The sequence below is a fragment of the Rhinolophus ferrumequinum genome, chromosome 23, assembly GCF_004115265.2.
Source record: "Rhinolophus ferrumequinum isolate MPI-CBG mRhiFer1 chromosome 23, mRhiFer1_v1.p, whole genome shotgun sequence".
Classification (NCBI taxonomy): domain Eukaryota; kingdom Metazoa; phylum Chordata; class Mammalia; order Chiroptera; family Rhinolophidae; genus Rhinolophus; species Rhinolophus ferrumequinum.
In genome coordinates this window covers 37717026-37739934 of record NC_046306.1, presented here as the reverse complement: position 1 = coordinate 37739934, position 22909 = coordinate 37717026, and the positions used below count along the sequence as shown (strand labels likewise).

The 22909-nt window shown below is 40.8% G+C and overlaps 1 protein-coding gene across 1 annotated transcript in view; it reads right to left on the bottom strand.

Moving 5' to 3' along the window:
* PCSK2 (proprotein convertase subtilisin/kexin type 2) overlaps positions 1 to 22909 on the bottom strand; it is a 274524-nt gene that overhangs the window by 98826 nt on the left and 152789 nt on the right. Inside the window, exon 5 of the mRNA XM_033095229.1 lies at positions 21484 to 21521. Within this exon, the coding sequence (XP_032951120.1) occupies positions 21484 to 21521 (38 nt within the window). The remainder of the gene's footprint in view (positions 1 to 21483; positions 21522 to 22909) is intronic.

Genomic DNA, 22909 nt, shown 5'->3' with positions numbered 1-22909 from the left:
TCTTGATCATATCGTGAATATAGTTACACACTGGCTATTTACAAGTAGTGCAAAGGTCTCCAAAGTGGGGTATGCCCACCCCAGGGGATGTGTAAGATATCCACTGGGGTGTGGGAAGAAAATGTTATAACTTATTTTTTTAGCTTGATTTTAAAAAGTTATGTATTTATTTTTAATTGTGTTTAAAAAGGCATAATAAAATGTACCATCTTATCCATTTTTAAATATACAGTTCAGTACTGTTAAGTATATTTAACAGTATTGGTTGTTGTGCAACCAATATCCAGAACTTTTTCATCTTGTAAAACTGAGATGCTATAGCTAGTAAACAGTAACTCCCCATTCCCTGGCCCGCCCCAGCTCCTGGCAACCACCATTCTACTTTCTGTCTCTATAAATTTGACTACACTAGGTACCTCATGTAAGTGGACTCATACAGTATATGTCTTTTTTGTGACTGGCTTAATTCACTCAGCCTAATACCCTGAAAGTTCATCCATGTCACATTCCTTGCTTTTTAAGGCTGAATGATATCCCATTGCCTGTATATACCACATTTTTAAATCTATTCAATTGTCAACGGAGACTTGTGTCACTTCCACCTTTTGGCTATTGCTATTAACATGGGTATGTATTGTAACTGGTTAAATATGTATTTTTATTTTATCCTTTAAAACGTTCTTTCTTATATATGTTTTATAATACACACAGTCCATTATTATAGTGGTACATACATACATTGTGTGAATAAATTACTGTGAATAGATTTGAAGAGAGCCTGCTCAAAAACTTTTACAGATAGAGATCTGTGATTTAAAAGTTTGGAGACCTCTGATTTTGAAAGTGAAGCAGATGCTGTTAGATGCCCCATTCATAATCCCTTGTTTTTTTTTTTTTAGCATTTCCATGCATACTGACTCAACTTTCCTCTGTCAGATTACTATCTCGTTATCTCTGGAGCCCAATTTCCCCATGATCTTGGCAGCCCAGAAGAACAGAAAATTGCCCTTCCCTCCGTGTTGGTATCAGCCCTCAATCAATGACTGGTGGGAGTTAAAACCCTAACTCTTTCCTGTCATGGGTGCTAACCTGTGTCCTGGGGTTGCTCAGAAGAACTGAGCTCCAGTTGTCCACGGTGGTAACTCACTCATACACGCCCTGCCTTGAGCCCCTCCCCTGCCTGTGCTTCCTGGGACCACATCCCAAATAAACTACTGGTCTATGACTTCACACGTCAGGGTCAGCTTCTGGAGGAATGCCAACGAAGACAGTAAGTGAATGCAGAGCTCTTTGAAATCACTGCCATCCTGATTAATGCAGAGAGCATCATGCATGGAAAAGGAGAATAACTTTAACTTTATGTCTTTCACTCTCAAAAGCGAGTTAAGTAGCTTCAAAACTACTTGACAATTTCATTTCCTTATAAAACCAATTCAGCTTTTGTTTTCTAATCAGTGATTTTATTGGAAGGGAGGAGAGTTTCATAAGATTTTAGAGTTACAACAGATGAGTCCAATTTTCTCAGTTTACAAATGAAGATGCTATGCCCCCGAGATATTTAGCAGCTTGCCAGATGCCACATAACTAGAAAGTGGTACAGCTGTGACTGGACCCACATTGCAACTCTCTGGACTCGTGTTTCTAACAAAGACATTTTTCTACATCGCAATACACAACTGGCTAGATTAGGGGATTTCAGCAGACTTTTTCTTAAAGGGTTAAAATGTAAAAATTTTAGGTTTTGTGGGTCTGATGGTCTCTGTCACAAAAACTCCACTTGGCCATTGTACTGTGAAAGCAGCCTTAGACAAGAAATCAACAGATGAGTCTGGCTGGGTTCCAATAAAACTCTATCTACAAACACAAGTGGCCAGTCTGTGGATTGTAGTCTGCCAACCCCTAGGTGAGATTATAGAGGAGACAAAGCTCCTCTTCATTTTTACATTTAAGGGAAATGTTTTAATTTTTCAGGGTCTCTTTACAGCTCTTCAGTATTTATAAATTATTTTTAAATAACATGTAGTCACTTAAATACATTTGCAAGTGTGTTTTCCTTAGATCCAAAGAATAGCTTATTTGGTTCCAAGATGTATCACTGCCATTTGTCTCCCCCCCATATTTCTATCATGTTAATTCTGCACACTAGCCCTGCCAGGCACTGGGGATTTTGTGTTCTACTTACTACTTATAGCACACAGAGCACACACACAGACAAGACTTCTTCTCTCCAAAATTTAGAAATGAGAGTATATTATTTTCATTGTGTCAATATTAATTACTCATAATTTAGAGTTTGATATTTTTACATTAATTTCCACACAATGGAGTGAGTCTAATTTGGAATGATAATGTTCATTTGCATTTAAATTAATATTTTAAGCATTCCCTGTGAGAAACACATAGCATCCACGCTTAAAATTATAAACATTGTTTCCAAGGCAGGTTTGTTTTCATTTGGAAGGATTTGTAAATATGGTGAGTTTAACATTAATAATAATGACACAATAATAACACATATTTTTAGAGGGAGCCTGTGACTAGAATTCCAAATTTTTAAATTCCCTTCCAGTGGAATAGTGGATAAGCAAAGCTTGTTAGCTAAAAATACATTCATATACATCTTTTTATTTTTAAACGTTCAAAATCTTTTAGCTATGTAACAGAGTGTAAAAAAAAATCTAGGTTAATTTTTTAGCTTGAAAATGTTTACTTTGAGAACTCGAATGGCTATTGTTAATTGCATGTAGCACAAATGAATGAGTTGAAAGCATCAGGACAACCATTCCTATTCTTTCTCTAGTTCCTGCTGCTCCCTTGGCGGGCAGAAGTTAGCTGGATAGACAGGTCTTCTGTGCCTTGGTGTGTGGCCATGAAAAGGTACACCAGTTCTCCCAAGAAGCTAGGATGTAGTATACTAAGAAATGTTCATTTCCTGCATAGACTATCTTCCTGATGGCACTGAGAAGAAACTTTTCTTTCATAGTGAAATGTTGCTGTTTACTAAGGTATAAATAAATAAATTCTACTATGAGAAGAATAAAAAGAGGAACATAAAAAAGCCAGAGAGAGGGGTGTTTTGAGGACAAAGCAAGGCTAGAAGAAATTAGGGTGAATGCTAGAAAAGGAGAAAAGCAAAGCATCCCTTCATCAGCCAGTCAGTCATCCAACACATCCTTGTCAATCATTTACTCTCTTCCATCCAGCCACTGTGCTTTGCTGAGGGTGAAGACATGAGTAAGACATGTAAGATGCCCATATGCCTGCACCTGACATTCCAGTGGCGGGAGGGGGAAAGCAAAAAACGAGAACCAAAAAAATAATTACAGACTATTTTAAGAACTAGGAAAGAACTAAACAGGGAGGGATGTTTAAATTGAGATGAGCTCAGCTGTGGGAAAAGCCGGCGTATGAGCGTTTTAAGTCTTGAATTAGGAACAAATCCTGGAGTTGTAAAGTCTGACATACAGTAAGTGAGCACAAGATAGAATGAAAATGTGCCCAGGACATGTGGAGTTAGGGAAGTAGAAGGTGTGATTCCAAGTGCAGGGGGAACCACTGGATGGGTTTAACCTGAGGAGTGACTTGGCTCTGGTACTTTTTTCTCTGTAATGACTTTTCTGGTTATTGTGGGCAAAGCACATTGGAAGGGGCAAGAATGGAAGCAGGAAGCTAAGGCTTTTCCGCAGTCCAGGAGGGAAATGATGTTGGCTTGGTCCAGGAGGTCAGTATTGGAACCAAAGAGAAAGAGATGTATAGCACAGTGGAGCTAGGACTAGGAGATCCAGTGTGATTTTCAGTTTTCTATCTAGGAGAGGTGGATAAGAAAGTGCCTACTTCACTGATTACATGCAAATTACATGTGATAATGTATGTAAAACAGAAGGCCCAGTACATAGCACATATGCTACAAATGCTGGATACTAGGACTGCTGCGGATCAGAAGAAGCCAAAGAGACGAAAGAGATCAAACAGCAGGGGCCAAAATATCAGAACCAAGGCAGGAAGAAGGGACAGGCGAGGTGGGAGAGAAAAGATGGATGTTATACTATGTGAACTAACAGTGAACTCTTCATGGGCGGGGCTATGGATTCACGAGCTAAGACCAAACAAGCAACACATGAAAACTCCCAAACCAAACCATCGTGTAGAATAGGATACTTGTGATCTCTTGTGAGTTTTAATCAAAGTGTTTATGAATTATTCACAGAGAGTACCTTTTTTTCCTTTGTTTGTTTATGAGGAGCCTGATAAAAATCCCAACAAGGTACTTACTGTATCAAATAAGACTGGCTCCTAGAACATTTTGAGTCTTCTAAAACATTCTTTCCAAGTTAGAGAGAGGACATGTGTATGTATGTCTGTGGGGAATAGTTGAGAAGAGAAGGAAGAGTGGTCCAGGATTACTACCAGGAGGGCAAAAATGCCTCTAGCATTCTGGGGAGTTCAATTTATGTTTTTTTATAGATCAACAAAGATCATTGTTCACATCAGTAATCTGGATAATTATTATACCCCTTTGATTCTGAAGCAGGGAAGATGGTCGTCCCTGTTTTACAGATGGGAAAACTGAGGAGCATAAAGATCAAACAATGCATTTTTGCTCGCAGTGTTTCAAGGGGAGGCCTTGAACTAGTGCTCCCTAAGCTTAATTCAGGGAGCACTAGTTCAAGGACTCCCCTTGAAACAAAACGTACTCTCTGTGAATAAGATCATAGCCATTAGATTTACACCAAATCTCTCATTTAAAAAATTGGCGATGTTTGAGCTATAAAACATAAGCCTTCTATTTCTATAGCTTAATGACGACATCTCCCACATGCTGTAATACAGCTTATTCTTTCGCCTAGCGGAGCACTTATTGGGGAGGGTTGTATGTGTGCGACATTCAAAGTACAAAACTCACCAACATACTGGGGACGATGGTGAGGAACATTGCTCAGAGACAAGCCCTGGCTTCCTGCACCTGGCTTCAGGTTTTAATTATCGGTTAGTAAGTAAGGGTTCTTTCTTTTGTGAAAAATAGTTTCCCGTAGGTTGGGAGCCAGCAGGGTTACCACGGTTGAGAAGCAAATCTTATTTCTGTGTCAGAGATTCTCTCTGCCTTGGCCATACAGGATGGAAAATTCTGCTTTGCCCGAAGCTCCAGACTGCTCAAATGTAAGGAGGTCAGGATTCCCAGAGCAGATTCTGAGATAAACACTGTGCAAGTGACATATTGAAGATTTCCTTCAAGGGAAACCAGCGAAGCAGCCATAGAAGCAGGATTAGACCAGGAGCAAGCCAAGCCAAGATGTGATTCTGAGCACTTCCTGCAGGGGGCACTGGAGGGTTAGTTCCACCTCTGCACATTCCCAGCCTGAGTGAGACATGATTTACTGCTCCTACAGGCAGTTACAGATTTACCGGCGCCAAGAGGAGGGTGGAAATTCCCCGACATATCAGGTCTCCATGCGTGTGGGGCAAAGCAAGTACACTAGCCCTCGGGCAATCCTCCAAATAGGAGCCGCATGTTGGAGGCAAAAACAGACCAAAGCTGGGGTGGAGCACATAAAAAATGATATAAAGGGGTCACAGCAGGCATAACGTGCTCCAATGGGCTTCCTTTGGTGGCCGAATGCAGGACTCGTAGGTGGTGGAGGTTGGGTTGGGAGGACTTGGCATGGACCAGGTTGCACTGAGAGGGGACAAGAACCTTGAAGCTCTGTAAGATTACCCACGGGTGGTTCTCTTCCTGGGCTCGGTTTAATCCACGCACTTGGAAACATCCAGATGTGTGTCTCCTTGCTGTAGTGTGAACTGGTACTGTGAGGTGAGCAGCCTCTCCTCAGGACTGGGAATGTTGGAGACTAGAGTTCTTCCAGGACTGGCTCTGCTCTAACCTGATGTGTGTGACCTCTGGAATTTCACATACCTGCTGGGCCTCAGTTTCCTCCTGTGCAGTGAGTGATTTATTGGACTCCAAAACACCTCTAAAATCCCTTGAGGTGTTACAAAGCCCGCCTTTCTGCATACCCAACGCAGACCATTCTTCCCCCATTTGTTTCAACTGTGTTAACTTGGAGGCATCAAACGGAGAGTAAACACTGGTAACGCCTTTTCATCAACCTAAAGTGAAGGGAGTTTCAGTTTTGAGAAAGCACGTGATGGAGAACTGGGTGGTATGGGTGCTGTGTGTCTATTCGAATAAGGATTGAAAAGTCCCAGGGGTTGGATTTCAGCCACAGGCATTCACCCTAAAGTTCATACATTTTTGCTCACGGTGCTGCCTGAGGGTGTTGATTTCCTAGGCTTCCATGTGGAACAGTTTTGGCCTCATCCAGGCCATTGCTGGTGTCAGCACTGGTTTATCTGTCCCCTGAGCCTGCGGTGCTAGGACGGTAGCTGAGGAGCAATGCTCACTCCAACTGCTTGTGAGGTTATACGTTCAACCAGATGGAGGAAAACACCGTTTTCAAGGTGATGTATTAATTTCCTGTTGTTACTATAACAAGTTACTATAAACTAAAACAGGGTGAAGCAACACAAATGTATTATAGTTTATTAATGTTCTATGGTCCAAAGTCTGACACTTGTATCACGGAGCTCACATCAAAGTGTTAGCAGGGTGGTGTTTCTTCTGGGAGGCTTTAGGGAAGAATCCTTTTCCTTGCTCATTCAGGTTGTTGGCAGAATTCAGTTTCTTATGGGACTGAGATTTCCTCTTGTTTTTTTCTTCCCCTGGCTATGGGCTGAGTACCAATCCTAGGTTCCAGGCTGCCCATATGCCTTGGCTGTGTCCCCCTTCTTCCTTCTTCAAATCCATCAACGGCGAATCGAGTCATCGTGCTTTGAATCTCTTCTGCCGCTCCTTCCTTTATGACATCTCTTTTACTTTCCTCTCTCACTTTTAGGATCTATGATTACATTTGGCTCACCTGGAGAATCTCCTCATTTTAAGTTAACTTTAAGTCCATCTGCAAAGTCCCTTTTGCCATGTTACCTAACATATTCACAGGTTGCAGGGATTAGGATATGGGCATTTTGGGGTGGGGGACATTATATTGCTGACCACATGGTCATTTGGTCATTATGTCTTCCATTCCACTCTTGGTTTAGGTGGAGCCCTTCTATTCAATATTTCAGGTCAAATCTCTCACTTGACTTCATTCATTCATTCATTCATTCATTCAGCAAATAGTCACTGACCATCTGTTTTGTTACCAGTCATGCACCAAACATTGAGGATGTGGACAGCAATGGGCACAGGCCCTGTCGTCACTCAGGGAGACCATAGATATTCAATGCTTGGGTAGTGACGCTGCAGGTATCTGCCCAGATTTCCTTCACTGGGCCAGTGCACCCAGACCCCAGCTCTGGTAGTGTTGGATGCTGAAAGGTCACAGCGGTCTCCTTTTCAGGACAATTGTCTATGGGAAAACAGGAGTCACCAAGCCCAAGAAGTTACAAAGGCCCCAGGGACTGCTGGAAGTCAGTGACTGACTGACAACATCGAGTTAAAAAAATGCTGGTTCTGTTGGAGAGGGACCCACTCTGTAATATGATTCATGTTCCAGAGCTCCCCCGGGGTGGGGCGTTCAGACCCAGGTTAGACTCCTTCCCCTGCTGATCTGCTTCCCTCCCTCCTTTTCTCCTGGGAACACTCACACAATAAAATCACTTTCTCAGGAATCGCCATCTCAGCGGCTTTTAGGGGATGTAAACATAATGTAGTTAATAATAATAATAACAATAACCAGTCTTTCACCAAAATTCTCTATCTCTGACGTGTGTGTGTGGATATGTGTGTGTGTGTATTGTAATTTTGTAACAATGAGGAAACACAAATGTCATGCTCTCCAATGGTCCATGTACCTATGTCTAATCAGAATATATGAGGTGTGATCAAACAATACAGTGAATGTTTAAATAAAAAAATTTATTACAGTAAGACACATTGCCATTAATCCCCCTCAAAATACCCCCTTTCACTTTGAACACAATTATCCCATCATTCTTGCTACTTTCTGAAGCAGTTCTAGAAATTCTCTTTCTTGAGTGTCTTTAGTTGTGCTGTGGCTGCCTTGATGTCCTGAATCATTTTGACTTTGGAGAAGAGCCAGAAGTCGCACGGTGCCAGATCCAGGGAATAATGTGGATAAGGACACACTGCAATGTTTTTATTTGACAGAAATTGCCATATACCAGAAGCGATGTATGACACAGAGCATTGTCGTGATGGAGGATGATTTACAGCACACTTTAAAACACACCTTCTGGTGACCATAGTGATATTCAGCAATGAGGTATGTAGCACTTTTTCTAAGATGAGTTCGCGAACTTGGTTGTCAGACCTCACACGCTCACACTCACGCACGTGCACGCACACGCACACACACACAGTGGAATATTATTCACAACTTCTTTGGACAAAGAAGTTAAACAAACTTCTTTGGACAAAGAAGTTAAACAAACTTCTAAACAAACTAAAGTTGGACAAAGCCCACTGATTCACCGGTGGGCGCTTGGGTTGTTTCCATGTCTTGGTTATTGTGGATATTGCTGCTGTAAACATGAGTGTGCAGATTTCTTTTTAAGATAGTAATTTTGTTTTCTTTGGATAAATACCCAGAGAATACTGGTTTTTAAAATAATAATTTTCAAGTTATTTTCTCTATTACATGTTTTTAAATTAAAGTTTATTGGGGTGACAATTGTTGGTGGAGTTGCGTGGATTTCAGGTGTGCCATTCTGTAATACATCATCTACATATAGATGAATGGATGAAGAAGTTGCGGTATATATATACATATACAAGGGAATACTGTTCTGCCATAGGAAGAGATGGAATAGTACCATTTGCAACAACATGGATGGATCTTGAGATTATTATGCTGAGTGAAATAAGTCCCTAATTACATTTTTATATTACTTTTCTGAGTTTCATTTTCACTACCCTTTACAGTAGTTATGGCCTCTCTGAAATAAAATAAAAAGTCCAGACTCTAAAAAAAAAAAAACCAAAAAAAAACCACCTTCTTTCAACCATAGCTCACACCTGACTGACTGCACCCAACAAGTTGAAACTTGTCACACACTGTTACTAAGGTTTGAAGTGCCATTTCCTTTATTGAAGGTCCCTGCCTTTGCATTGGATGGCACTTGGCAGCAGCATTCACCGTATTTGTTGATCACAATGAAAGACTCCATATCACACATCACTTCTGGTACAGCAATTTCTGTCAAAATGAAAACATTACGGTGTGTCCGCATCCACCTTATTCACCGGATCTGACACAGAGCGATTCTGGGTCTTCTCCAAAGTCAAAATGATGATGAAAGGTAAATGTTTTGAATCAATTCAGGACAGCGAGGCAGCCACGACAGTGCAACTAAAGACACTCATGAAAGAGGACTTCCAGAACTGCTTCAGAAAGTGGCAAGAACAACGGGATAAGTGTGTTCAAAGTGAGGGGGAGCATTCTGAGGGGGATTAATGGCAATGTGTCCTTTACTGTAGTAATTATTTTTTAATTTAAACATTTACCATATTGTTTCATCATACCTTGTATTTTTAACGTGTCCTTCAGGGCTGAAATAGAATTCTCAGACAGGCAATGGGTTAAGTACATTGCCTTCCCCAATATCTGGGACTTGGCTTAGAGTTGGATTAAAAACAAAAACAAAGAAAGTCTATTTCTCACGAACTTTTTGTATGCTTTGTAAGAACAGGAAAGTGGAGGGAGAACATGAAAAATTCGAATAACACAGTAATTGCCTCTTTCAATTTCATTTTCAAAATGCTCTCTATGAACTCGTTATGTGTTCTTGAGGCAGGGAGGGAGGAGGAAGTTAGGAACATGAACTTTGAAGTCTCACTGTCTCAGCTTTGTGGTCTTCCCTGCTAAGTTCATGTGATCTTGGGCAAGTTGCTTAACTTACAACTAGCTACCAACGTGTGCCCTTTAACACAGCTTGTCCTATGTGCCAAGAACAGTTCTAAGGGCCCTGTGTACACTACTTAATTGACTTATCACAACCGCCAAGAAGGTCAGTATTATATTAACCCATTTTAGAGAAGAGCACAGAGATTAACTTGCCAAGGGCCACTCATATAGCTAGGATTTGAACTCATGGAGTGTGGTCCCAAAGCCCTTAACTTTCACATCAGAATGGTGACTTTATGGAAGCACAGCGGGGAAATAGGCACATGAAAAAAGGGAGAGAATGAAATTGATGTCACCTCAATAGGTGCAGCATTTTTCATCACAGCTGCAGCAAGGAGTTATTAATTATTTGTAGGGTCTGCTCTAAGCAATGGTCACCTCCAGGTTTTTGGTTCTCTCAGGTAAAATCTCAAAGTAGAAAACCTAGAGAAATGTTTCACATCTTTGGAATTCAGTGAACATGTATTGGTAGTGAGGCAGTGAATAAGAAAGAAACAAAGGCAGTGGAGAAGATATTTTTTATATTTGCATAAACTACTTTTTGTGGCTTACCTTGTAATGTAAATATTGCTATGCTTTTTCAGAACAGGTATATTTGGTATATTTGGTAATATGTAGAATAAAATCCTAATAGTCTCTTTAGCGTCCATGCATCCATCCATCCATCCACAATTCAGTCATTTATTTATAGAAGAATCTCTGTTAATGATCTCCTTGGGATTGAAGTCTCCAGATGATTCTTTCATGAACAAGAGAATTGGAAGACATTATCTTGGTCTTTAAGTCACTTAAATATAGTCAAAATGATGAGACTCTGTCACAGATCTTTAAGAGAATTTGGGGTGAGGAAATTATTTTTGTGGGTGACTTTTAGTCTTGGCTTCTTGGTGGAAGCAAATCTCCAGATGCAAAACCAGTTACAATCCAATCACTCTTTGTTCAGTATCAGATAGCTCAAGCTTCTAGATGAATTAATATGCTGTATTGACCCAAGAAAACATTCTTTAAGTGCTTTTAAGTATCTTTCTGTCTCTGACTTTTAGAGCCAACTTGCTTGTTCTTCCTCTGCATTCCCGTAGTGGGTGGTGTTTTTATTTCCAGGATAGCACTGAGCACACTACAAGGTTGGACAATTAAGTTCACGAACTCACCCTAGAAAACGTGCTACATACCTTATTGCTGAATATCACTATGGTCACCTTCGAAGTACTCCCCTTGGAAAGCTATGCACCAATGCCAGTGCCTAGTCCACCCTTTAAAGCAGTTTTGGAACTCTTTTTCTGGAATGGCCATCAGAGCTGTCATCATATTACCCTTGATGTCCTGAATGTCATCAAAATGTCTTCCTTTCAATATTTCCTTTATCTTCAGGTAAAGAAAGAAGACATTGGGGGCCTGATCAGGTCAGTAGGGAGGGTGTTGCAATACAGTTATTTGTTCACTGGCTGAAAACTCCCTCACAGACAGTGCCGTGTGAGCTGGTGCATTGTCGCGATGCAAGAGCCATGAATTATTGGCAAAAAGTTCAGGTTGTCTAACTTTTTCATGCAGCCTTTTCAGCATTTCCAAATAGTAAACTTGGTTAACTGTTTGTCCAGTTGGTACAAATTCATAATGAATAATCTCTCTGACATCAAAAAAGGTTAGCAACAGCATTGCAACAAGTTTGCAAACTTAATTGTCAGACCTCGTATGTTGTAATTATATACTTCCGTGTGTGCATCCCCTATTGAACACTGCAATCACTGAGGGCAGATTTTTCAAATTTTATAATCCAGGCCCCTAGTACAGCATCTTGCATACATTAGGAACTTAATGCAAGTGTCTTAATCTGTGGCTAGGTTCAATGGAACAAAACTAGTCAACTGAGCAATGTGGAAAAACTGACCATATGTTTTCTTTGCTTTCACCTGTAACTGTAAGTCTAAGCCCAACCAGTTTCATTTCAGTTAAACATGATTTTATTTTCTCCCATTTTTATATCACAATATTTTCCTGTATAAATGGACAGATTCCTTTAGTACATGGGTTGAGTGAGATGATAGTCATTTGACTGAGGTCTGTCCAAATGATTTTAAAAAGTTCTTATCCTGAATATTTAGTGTGGCCTCCCGATGACAAAGTGCTTATTATGATCTAACCAACATTATGAGTACATTGAATAAAGTCAGCCCCTCCTTTCAATAGGACACAAAAGTTGTTTAAACCTCAATTTTATATGCAATATTAATGTGCCCTATTTAACTATTAATCAGTCTAAAAACCTGGAGCGATGCATACGATCAATACTTCATAGCATCTGAATCATTCAGGGTCGAGGACCTGAGCCCACCTCCAGCAGGCTCACTTTCATCATGGCGGCCACCTGCCTCCTGGAGCCCTGGTGTGCACACAGCTGCCGGGCTTGAAGGCATTTCCTTACGGCTCCACACTGGCAGCCCTTCAGAGTAATCTAAAGGTCCCTCTTCAGACACACTCACCTGTCAGGAATCCATCAAAAGAATGGAAAAGTGCAGGTCCTTTGGGGTGGGTTTTTTTTTTTTTTTACAGGAAATTCTGTTGGTGCAATAACAACCCTGGAGTATAAGTAATGTCCCAAATTTTGGTATGAATCCAAGAGCATAATGCATCCTTTTTCATTTGGGGAGTTAATTGCATTTCTACCAACCTGAGGAATTCTAGACATTCCAGAAAAGAAATAGCTTCTGGCTAACTGCATGTGGATTATTCACATTGAGAATCATATTCTCTCTAGTCTTTGGCCATTCATTCTGTGGTCAGTTAATTCTATGTTCTTCTAGTCCTCTGACCAGTGACATGTGTTAATGAGGAATGGAGTGAGGCCATCACCTGTGAGATACTTGAGAGCTGGGAGTTAGAGGCTTCTGCATGCTAGCGCTCCGCATCATCACTGATGGAGGCTCAGCATGATTTGGCTCCCTATTTCATTTACAACGTATGAATTATTAACTCATAGTCAATGTAATTTAGCAAATATTTATTAAATCTCTACTTAGCACTGTGCTAAATGTTAAAGGGGACACAAAATTTTAAAAGTACACACTTTCCTACGAAGAGCTTCTGATCTAGTTCTGATGTTATCGTATGTTATAGGTGAATAGCATTATTGAATGAATGATAGAATGAATGAATGCAGTGCCAAAATGAATGATAAGGTTAATCATCAGAATCTGGGAACATTTTCAAAAAAATATATATTATGAATATTTATAATAATATATATATATATGTGCATATATATATATATATATATATATATATATATATATATATATATATATATATGATATATATTATTCCTAAAGATTTTGATTCAGTAAGTCTAGGGTAGGGTCAGAGGAATTTATATTCTCCCTAGGCTAGGATGGGCATCAATTCTGTTGGAGGACCGAGGTCTATCAAGGTTAACAATAACAGTTGCTGCATAAAAACTACCATAAAATATCAGCAGCATATCACAATAAGCATTTATATCACCTACAAGTCTGCAGTTCAGCTAGGAGTAAGATGATTTTAGCTGGGCAAAGCTGGGCAGTTCTGCTGATTGTGGCTGGGCTTGCTTGCTTCTGGGGATTATCTGGGGGTCCGGTGGTAGTATTGGTGGGGTTCCTTGGCTAGGCAGCTCTGCTTTTAACTGCATGAAGTATTCTAGGGTGACTTAGGTAGCTGTGCTTCAGGGTTTGGCAGCTGGGGTAGTTCTTCTCCATGTGTCTTTAATCCACCTCCTGGGTCCAGTGGACTAACCCAGGCATGTTCTTCTAGTGGTGATGGGTAGAGGTATAGGAGGCACGTGGGAACACACAAGGCCTCTTAAGTCCTCTGAATGGGTACTCTGACACTTCCATATTATTCTATTGCTTTAAACAAGTCACATGGCCCAACCCAAAGTTAAAGGGTGGGAAATATACTTCCCCCTTTTAGAGGGAGGTTCTGCAAAGTCCAATGGCAGAAGATTTAGGTTTAGGGAAGGATGAGGAGTTGGAGTGAATCAATGTCCCACATTTGCTGCATTCAAAAATTCATGGAATAACTCAAGGAAGATCACGTGAATCTGCCCAGATTCTCAGAACAGGAAGGACCTTGGAGTTGCTCAGAGGGTGACCAACAGTTTTCAAGCTGAAAGATGGAGGCCCTAGTTCAAGAAGTGGCCCATCAGGGCAGAAGTCTGTGCCCCACTCTGTGATCACTTAAACATCAGAAGATACAATTTCCTTGGCCTGGAGAAAACTTCACTTGGAAAAATTGCCATCTTACAATATCTTCACCCATCTTGGGCATTAGGCCTCCCTTATGAATATCCATGAATATCCTTTTTGTTCAAAGATCTGAGACAGAGAAGAGTAGATGAGAAATTTTGCTGTCTCTGGGGCATCCTTCTTAATTGCATCCCTGGCTATGGGCAATGGGTCTTCTCTCTCCCTTTATTTTCTGTTGCTTGGATTGTTTTTTTTCAATTAAATCTTTTATTTTTTCAAATAAATCTTTGAGATTTATTTTGGTAACCTCTGCTTTTGGCCCCTGCTTTCCTAGCCTTACAATCTTATACTTAGTCTAAATGAGGTATACTTTCTTCTCTTTGAGAACCTTGAGGAGGGCACTGAGCAATCACAGTGGTTTCTTGCGGCATGCTCCTGCCATTGTGCAGAGTTGTAATCTCAGCTCTTTTGAAAAGGAAATGAATGTTTATGGAGCATCTGTTATCTGGCAGACCCTATACACATGATTTATCTCAAAGATACCTCACAGCAAAACTGATATTCATTTTGCCCATTTCACAAATGAGGAAATTCAAGGTCAAAGAGATTTTATAGATTAGTCTAAGGCTGTGCAATGATGAGTTAGGAAGCCTGGTGTCACACTAGGGTTTGACACAATTTCCATTATTGTCACAGTACCAGAACCTTACCTTGATTGCTGGCCAATTTGTAACTGTCAGCACCTAAAACTCTTCACCTGAAGACTCTCTGTGTCCACTGACCCTATTGTGCTTGTATGAAGGGCAGGCCAGGAGAGCTGGGCAGTTAATCTCCCCACTTTGTGCTTGATACGGGGGCACAGCCCTCAACCAGTGATTGACAAGAGCTGATGGATAACTCTGAGGCCTCTCTCTCTACACTACTTCCCAGAGTTCCATGGTGCGATTATGCTCCTGTTGCCCTCAGGTGTAACTGGCTTTGTAACAAACTCTTTTTGACCTGCTCTCCCTTCTGGAGTTGTATCCCTTCTCCCCAACTAGTGCTTCCTGGGATCTACTCCCAAATAAATTACTTGCTTTCCAATCCTTGTCTCAGGTCTGCCTTGGAGAAAACTCCCACCCACTGCAAAAGAGTCTCCTTGGATTTTACAGAACCACTACCCACTTCTTTGACTTTTGTAGCTTTAGCAGAACAATCATTGGGAAAAGCAGGAGATGCTTGGCTCCACCTATGCCCAAAATAGGAGTGCAGCAACCTCGGTCACACTTCTCATGTTCTTGTAGAAGTCCCCCTCTATTCTTGGAAGGATCCCTGGGCTTGGACCAGTGCTGTAAACACAGGGCCACACTGTAGAGATGAACAACCTCTCTGCCTGCCTGCCTCTCACCTGTGAGGTGCATCCCACACCCGTGTCCCTACTGACCTCAGGCTCCACTGGAGAATACCTGTGTCTGGCTTACTATCTTCCTGTGGGACTTGCACGTAGCAGGTCCAATATGCAGTGATCAGATTGCATTACAGCAGATATCCAGACCATTTGCACAGAGAGGACGGGGTAAAGGAACTCTGATTTCGACTTGTTCTAAAATAGTGTCTTGGCCAATACTAATTTCATGTTATTGCTATTGCGATAGAAAAGGAAAATTTTAATTATTTGGAATAGTGAACCTTTACCAGTGGGACTGGATCCCTCAGATTAAATTCAATCATACAATAATAGAGTAATAATGCAAGCAGCTATTATTATCCTTTGCTCTTAACTCACAACAGATTCAACGTAGATTTGTTGAATTAAATTAACACTAACGACTCTCATTTATATATTGATTTGCAGTTTTCAAAGGATTCTAATTCTCAGTTTAAATAGAAAGAATACCAGACTACCAGTATACTCTGACTCTTCTCTTTTAATACATGGAAAAAACAAGTTTTGAAAATATTCTGCTTTGGGAAACATTTACCTGGTTTGATTATGAAGAAATTTTTATCATGTTTTTGGGGACAGAGCCAGGAGCACAGTTTCCAGGCTCTCGGCCTCACATGGAAAGGTGCTGGCTCAGGTAGTAAATGGCCATCAACTGTGATTGGATGGCCATCAGCTGTGGCTAGTTGGCCGTCAGCTGTAATCAGTGAGACATTGGCCACTAATACAACTGCTGTGGCTACGCTAGCAGCAAAAATGGGGGCTAGCAAGAAGATGGTGGCTGAGCTAGCAAGAGCAGATTGCAGTTAGCATGGCGGATTGCAGCTAGCAAGTGAGGTTGGTTGGCAGAGAGAAGTGGACAGCAGGTTGCGGATAGTGTGGCTCCTGCTTCCTGTGTCTCCAATCCAGCCACCAGTGAGACTATAGTGGTATGACTCCCCTATCTATGGCTCCATTGGTGTGCCTTTTTGGCCTCACCATGTCCTGCGTTCTTATGTGGGGAGTGGGACCAGAGACCCCGCATGACACCCTGCATGAAAATCTTTGTCTTAGAATCTGTGCTAGACTTTTTACTTCTCATGAACATAATCAGTAGCAAAAAGGAATGTTCCCAACACAGCACATTTGTTTATTTTAACCTTTAATAAATTTCCAAGTCATTCTCTCTGTGGCAGATATTGCCAGTAGACCGCACATACACCTTTGATCCCTAGTGAGTTCTGACTGCCTGTTCCTGCATCTCTTTGCCAAAGGCTGTGGGAAGGTAGGAAGTGCTAGGATGTTAACATCCCCTGGGACCAGCCCTCAACCAATAACTGACAGAAGTTGCTATATAAATATCCCAGCTTCCTGTGGTATTTATAAATATCACAGCCATCCTGTGTGGGATAACTCTGATAGACATTTTCTGCACCATCTCCCAGATTCGCCAATGGGATGGAATTCTAGCTGCTCCCCGTGGTAACTTGTTTGGTAATGCACTATTTATTGGCTGCCTTCCCTTCCACGTCTCATTCCCCCCTCTCTCCTTGCTTCCTGGGATCACTTCCCAAATAAACTACTTGTCCTCACACCCTTGTCTCACGGTCTGCTTCTGGGGGAACCCAAACACAGACCTCCCCAAAGTACATCTCACTAGAAGGACACTGGGATAGCTCATCACATCCAAGCTATTAAGTCACCTAACAAGGTGTGGATCTGCCTGTTAACCCTTTGCTCAAACAATTTTCGAGTTTATCACCATCCACTGATTTCATTGCTCTCCTGGGCAGGTCTACTGCACTTGCCATCCTCATTCTGTTAATCATAGTATAAAATTTGTAATTAAAAATAAAGAAGATGCATTTGGTTAGTAGTTTTAATGTTGTCATTGTTAACTGTACACAGGGTGAGACAAGACCGGTAAGAAACAGTCAGACTCCTGTTCTCTGCCGAGGATTTAAGAACGAGATATTTGGATGTTAGTTTTCTCACTTATATCAAAGACAGAAAATTTTCACAACCATGGGTAATTAAATATCTTTGTAGGACATTTACAAAACACTATACAAGTTCCAAGTGTTTGATAAATGTCGAAGACGTGGACCTTTCTCTGGATGGAAGTTGTCTAAACGTGCAGTTTTGTACAGAACTTACATTTTCTGTTCAATTCTTAGATATCTAGTTTAAGTTTAGTGTAGATGTTGTCATCTCAACAACATCCTTACCGAGTGGACACCAACACTCCTGTTGAACATTTGCAAATGTGGAGAATTCATTACTTCCTTAGAGAGCTAATTCCTTTGATTTATTAACCTGATTTTAATCATTTGGCAGTTACTTTTTCTTTTAACTGAACTAAAATCTTCCTCCTGCAGTTATCACCCATTGGTGGGAATTTTCTTGGTAGACTTTCCTGAACAAATTGAATGCCTCATCCCACATGGAATATTTAAAATATTTGAAAACATATTTAATGTATGAGGTCCGACAATTAAGTTTGTGAACTTATTGCAATGATATTACTAACGTTTTTTTGATTTCAGAGGGATTATTCATTATGAATTTGTACCAACTGAACAAACAATTAACCAAGTTTACTATTTGGAAGTGCTGAATAGGCTAAGTGAAAAAGGTAGACAACCTGAACTTTTCCCCAACAATTCATGGCTCTTGCATCACGACAATGCACCAGCTCACACGGCACTGTCTGGGAAGGAGTTTTTAGTCAGTAAACAAATAACTGTATTGTAACACCCTCCCTATTCACCTGATTTGGCTCCCAATGTCTTCTTTAACTGAAGATAAAGGAAATATTGAAAGGAAGACATTTTGATGATATTCAGGACATCAAGTGTAATACAGTAACAGCTCTAATGGCCATTCCAGAAAAAAAGTTCCAAAATTGCTTTGAAGGGTAGACTAGGCACTGGTGTTGATCAGTGCATAGCTTCCCAAGGGGCGTACTTTGAAGGTGACCGTAGTGATATTCAGCAATGAGGTATGTAGCACTTCTTCTAGGATGAGTTCATGAATTTAATTGTCAGAACTTGTATGTCCCTCTCTTTTTATTTATTTATTTATTTATTTATTTATTTATTTATTTATTTATTTATTTTTAAGTGTATGCCTCTTAAGTTGTCTTTTTCCCAGTTCTTTCAGCTCTTCTCAGCAGGTTATGGTTTGGAGACCCTCTACTTCCCTTGACACTATCTGTCACTCTTTCTCTTAGAGTGAGACACTTATTGGAAACAACCGAGTTGTCCAACAATTGGGGATTGGAAAGTTTAAATAAATTACAGCATGAGGCAATGCTGTATAGCCCTTATAATCATGTTTTGAAGATGATTTAATAATATAAAATGTTCATGACATATCAAGTGGAAGGAGGGTTACTATATAAGCAACAAGAGTAAAAATCTCATAAAAATATACACATAGAAATGGAAGTTCAAAATATGTCAAAATATTAAGAATGGTGATATGGTTAGTTTTGAATCTGTTTTATGCTTTTCCAGATTTTCTACAGAGAACATGTATTTATTTTTTTAATTAGAAAACAAATGTTTTTGGAAAGAAACAAAGGAAAAAAAAAAAGAAAGAACCCCACAACCCTCATAGAACCACAGAGTTCTTCAGGTATATTCTGACATCACAGATTTGAAGGGAGCTGGTTCCTTCCAATTTGGATCTTTCACTTTCCAATTTCAGATTAGGGATTTTGACAGATGAATCACAATGTTGATTAGCACTGTACCTGCAGTTCTTCAGAGCCTCAGAGGATTTTTTTTCCTACTTGAATTATTATCTTTTTTAATCTGGTAATTGGCTTTGGGAGTAGCCTGTCATGGAAATAACTGGGATGGGAGAGGAGAAGGGAAGGATGCACAGGTTAATCTCTATGTGAGTGCCCTTCACTGGGGCTAGACTAGCAGGGCGAGACAAAGGGCTGTCAGTTTGAAAGCCCGACTGGCAGCCACCTCACCTTGAAGGCCTACAAGCTGCAAGATGAAACAACACTGATTTGAAAAAGCAAGCAGAGCCCTATTGGCTACTCTGCGAGGTGCTGGGTCCTGGAAATGGCAGGAACCCTGTATAGTCGCAGCTCAGCCTGGAAGGAGGATACAAATGCCTATGTGGAGGGGGCAGCCCTCTGAGGCTGAACCTGCAGGCCCCTGCAGGCCATTATCCCTGCTATTTCTGTACATAAGGAAAGGTCACTGAGCATCAGAACCTTGGAGAAAAAGCAAAAGATGCATTTCTCGTTCTCCCCTTTGGAGAACTCTCCAAGGCCCTGTAGTCATTGGGAAGGTAGAGAAAGGGAGGACACTAGAAGAAGAGAACAAGTTTCCGTGTGAAGTAGTCCCTTTAAGGAAGCAACAGGGACAGACAGACACACAGCTCTGTGTGGAAAGAGGACCAGGGAAGAAGAGATGTGTTTCCTTAGATGTTGCAGATGGACAACTGAGGCAAAATCGACAACTCCTATGTAGTTCTCTATTGTCTTATCTATAGGAGGGGACTCTCATCTCTTAGAACAGAGCTTTGGATTAATTTCTGTCATGTCTCTCTGGGGGCACACTGAACTGTACCAAATATTCATTTAACTTTCTTTAATTATTAAAAAAAGATGTTCAGCCCAATGTATACTCTTCTTGATTTTGCTTCCTGATTCCCAATGCACTAAACATGGGGGGAAAAAATCTCTGTTTTCTGCTTGCAATGTAGACACACAACTTCCGGGATGAATGACCCAGAATGTTGACCCAAAAACACTTCTGTTTGTTAAACACCTTTCCACTATTGAAGTCTGTGTTCTCGTAAATATGATCTCTTTAGGAACTAAAATAAATTTTATATATATATATATATATCTGCAGGTTACAGAAGTATAGCTTAGAAATAGTTTGAATAATTTTAAGCAAACACACTAATGTTTGAATACCGTGTTTCCCTGAAAATAAGACCTAGCCAGACCATCAACTCTAATGAGTCTTTTGGAGCAAAAGTTAACATAAGATTCGGTCTTATTTTAATATAATATAACATAATATTATATAATATAGTATAGTATAATATGATATGATATGATATGATATGATATGATATGATATGATACCGGGTTTTATATGATATAATATGATATGATATAATATAATACCAGGTCTCATATTAATTTTTGCTCCCAAAGACATATTAGAGCTGATGGTCCAGCCAGGTCTTATTTTGGGGGAAACACAGTAGTGTACTTCCTGGGGTTAAAATAGTGATCACTTATGTTTAAAGGGTTTGTAGGTTTTATCAGGGAAGCAGTGTGACTTGCTGGGTCAAAAGTCAGAGCATGTGGTTCTAACCCAATAGTGTTTACCATGACTTTCCGTGATTATTTGTTACTTGTCAAGGGAAACTAAATACTGTACATAGTGTTATGAGGGATAGTTGGTGTTCAGTGCTCATAAGCACAGAAATAATAAAAAAAGATTATGTTCTTGCTTTCATACAGCTTTGGTTGCAATGTGAATTGCTGCACTATTTGGCACTTTGCCATCAGTTTTATCCAGCAAAAACCCAAATGATCATTTCCATCCTTCAATTTCAATATCCTTAGCTAGCGTTGATGTTAAACCTTGACAAGGCTCTCTCTTCTTTGCCCCTCTCTGTACCTTTTTTTCTTGGCACACTGTTCTTTCAGACCTTGTTTCCTTCTTTTATTCTCACAAAGCTACAAGCTTTTTCTGCTGCCAGGACCCATGCCTTGTCTGTTTGTCTTTGGCCTGAGCTGTGGCTCCAACAAGATGGGCAGTTCCAGTGTGCATTTGTGTTCATGTCCTATGTGCATGCATGCATGTGTGTGCGTGAGTGCATGTGTGTTCCTAATAACGAGGGATGCCAGAACATTTAAGGTGTATGTGTTTCCCAATACAGGTTGGCTTGTACTTACATAGTTTGAGGCGAGGTCCGGATGGAGATAGTCAATCCCTGTGAAAAGACAACAACAGCATAGGAATGAAAGGTTAATAATTGCCACTGTCCTCAGGAAAGCTGCTCAAGAAAATGCCCTCCTTATGTGCTGCCACCTGGAGACTTGGATGCGGGTGAGCACCTGTGCCTGAGGCCCTACACTTGTGTTTCTACTCCAGAGTGAGTTGCACCACCCAAGTGGAGAGACAGCTGCCACCAGATGGATCAGAGAAGTGAAGCCAATAGAGCTTGGGGCCCCAAGATAACAGTTTTGCCATAAATGTCAGCGCTAAGGGGCTTAGTGGCTGCAAAATGGATGGCTCATTAGGGCAGTGATCTAAGAGAGATTTGTGGAAATCCTGACATTTCTGAAACATCAACTGGCATGTCTTCTGAAATGAAACTGGCCCTGAGAAGGGAAAGTAATTATTATTTAACAGGGCCTGGACAACAATGTATTAGAAGAAGTTTCTCTGGCATGGAAATAAAAAAGAAGAACACGGCTGGGCAAGAAAAGCGATTAGGCAAATGGCAAATGGTCTCCTGTGAGCTGTCCTGAGTGGGAGCTGATGCTTGTCTTTCCAGAATGTGGCTTTCCAGGAAGCCCAAGACCTCGAGTCCCCTGGATGTGGACTACCTTGTTGCCCAATAATCATTCCAAAGGTCGAATTATGGTCCATGAACCGCTGGGTTCCATCAGACAGGTGGGCCTCAAAAAGTACCCTGGAACATCAAGGGCAAATCGAAAAGCTCTCATCCAGGTCCGAGAGCCATATAATTTTTGTAGTAGTTACATCTGAGCATCCAGCCCTCCAAGAAACCAGCCAGGTTCCTGCACCAGCTAGCATGATGGTTAGCAGCGTAGGTTTTGTAATCAAAGATCCAGGTTTGAATTCCAACCATGCTGCCAACTGGCTGCATGACTTCAGGCAATGTGCTTGGCCTCTCTTTGCTTGCTTTTTTCTCGACCTAATGGGGGCAAGAACAGTGTGGGGTGCTTGTCCCAGCGTCATTTAACAACTCTATTGGGTTGCAATATTTAAAAGCCAGAAGTATTATTAAGTCTGTTTCTTAGCTTTCATCTTTACTGCATGCATGTTAAGGCCAGGTAATAGTTATTGCTTTGTCCTGCAAAAAAGAACTTGTATGAGGATGTATACAGTTAACCCTTGAACAACGTAGGGTTAGAGGTGCCAACCTCCTGGAAAGACTAGAATCCTCATATAACTTAAGTTGGCCCTCTGTATGCAGATTCCCAACCACTGGTTGACCCTTGAACAATCTGGGCTTGAACTGCCCAGGCCAGTTGTAAAGCTCGTGAATAAGTGGACCTGAGCACTTCAAACCCATGTTCTTCAAGGATTACTGTTTCTCTAAAAAGAAATTTTTTTTGGTTTTATTCTGGT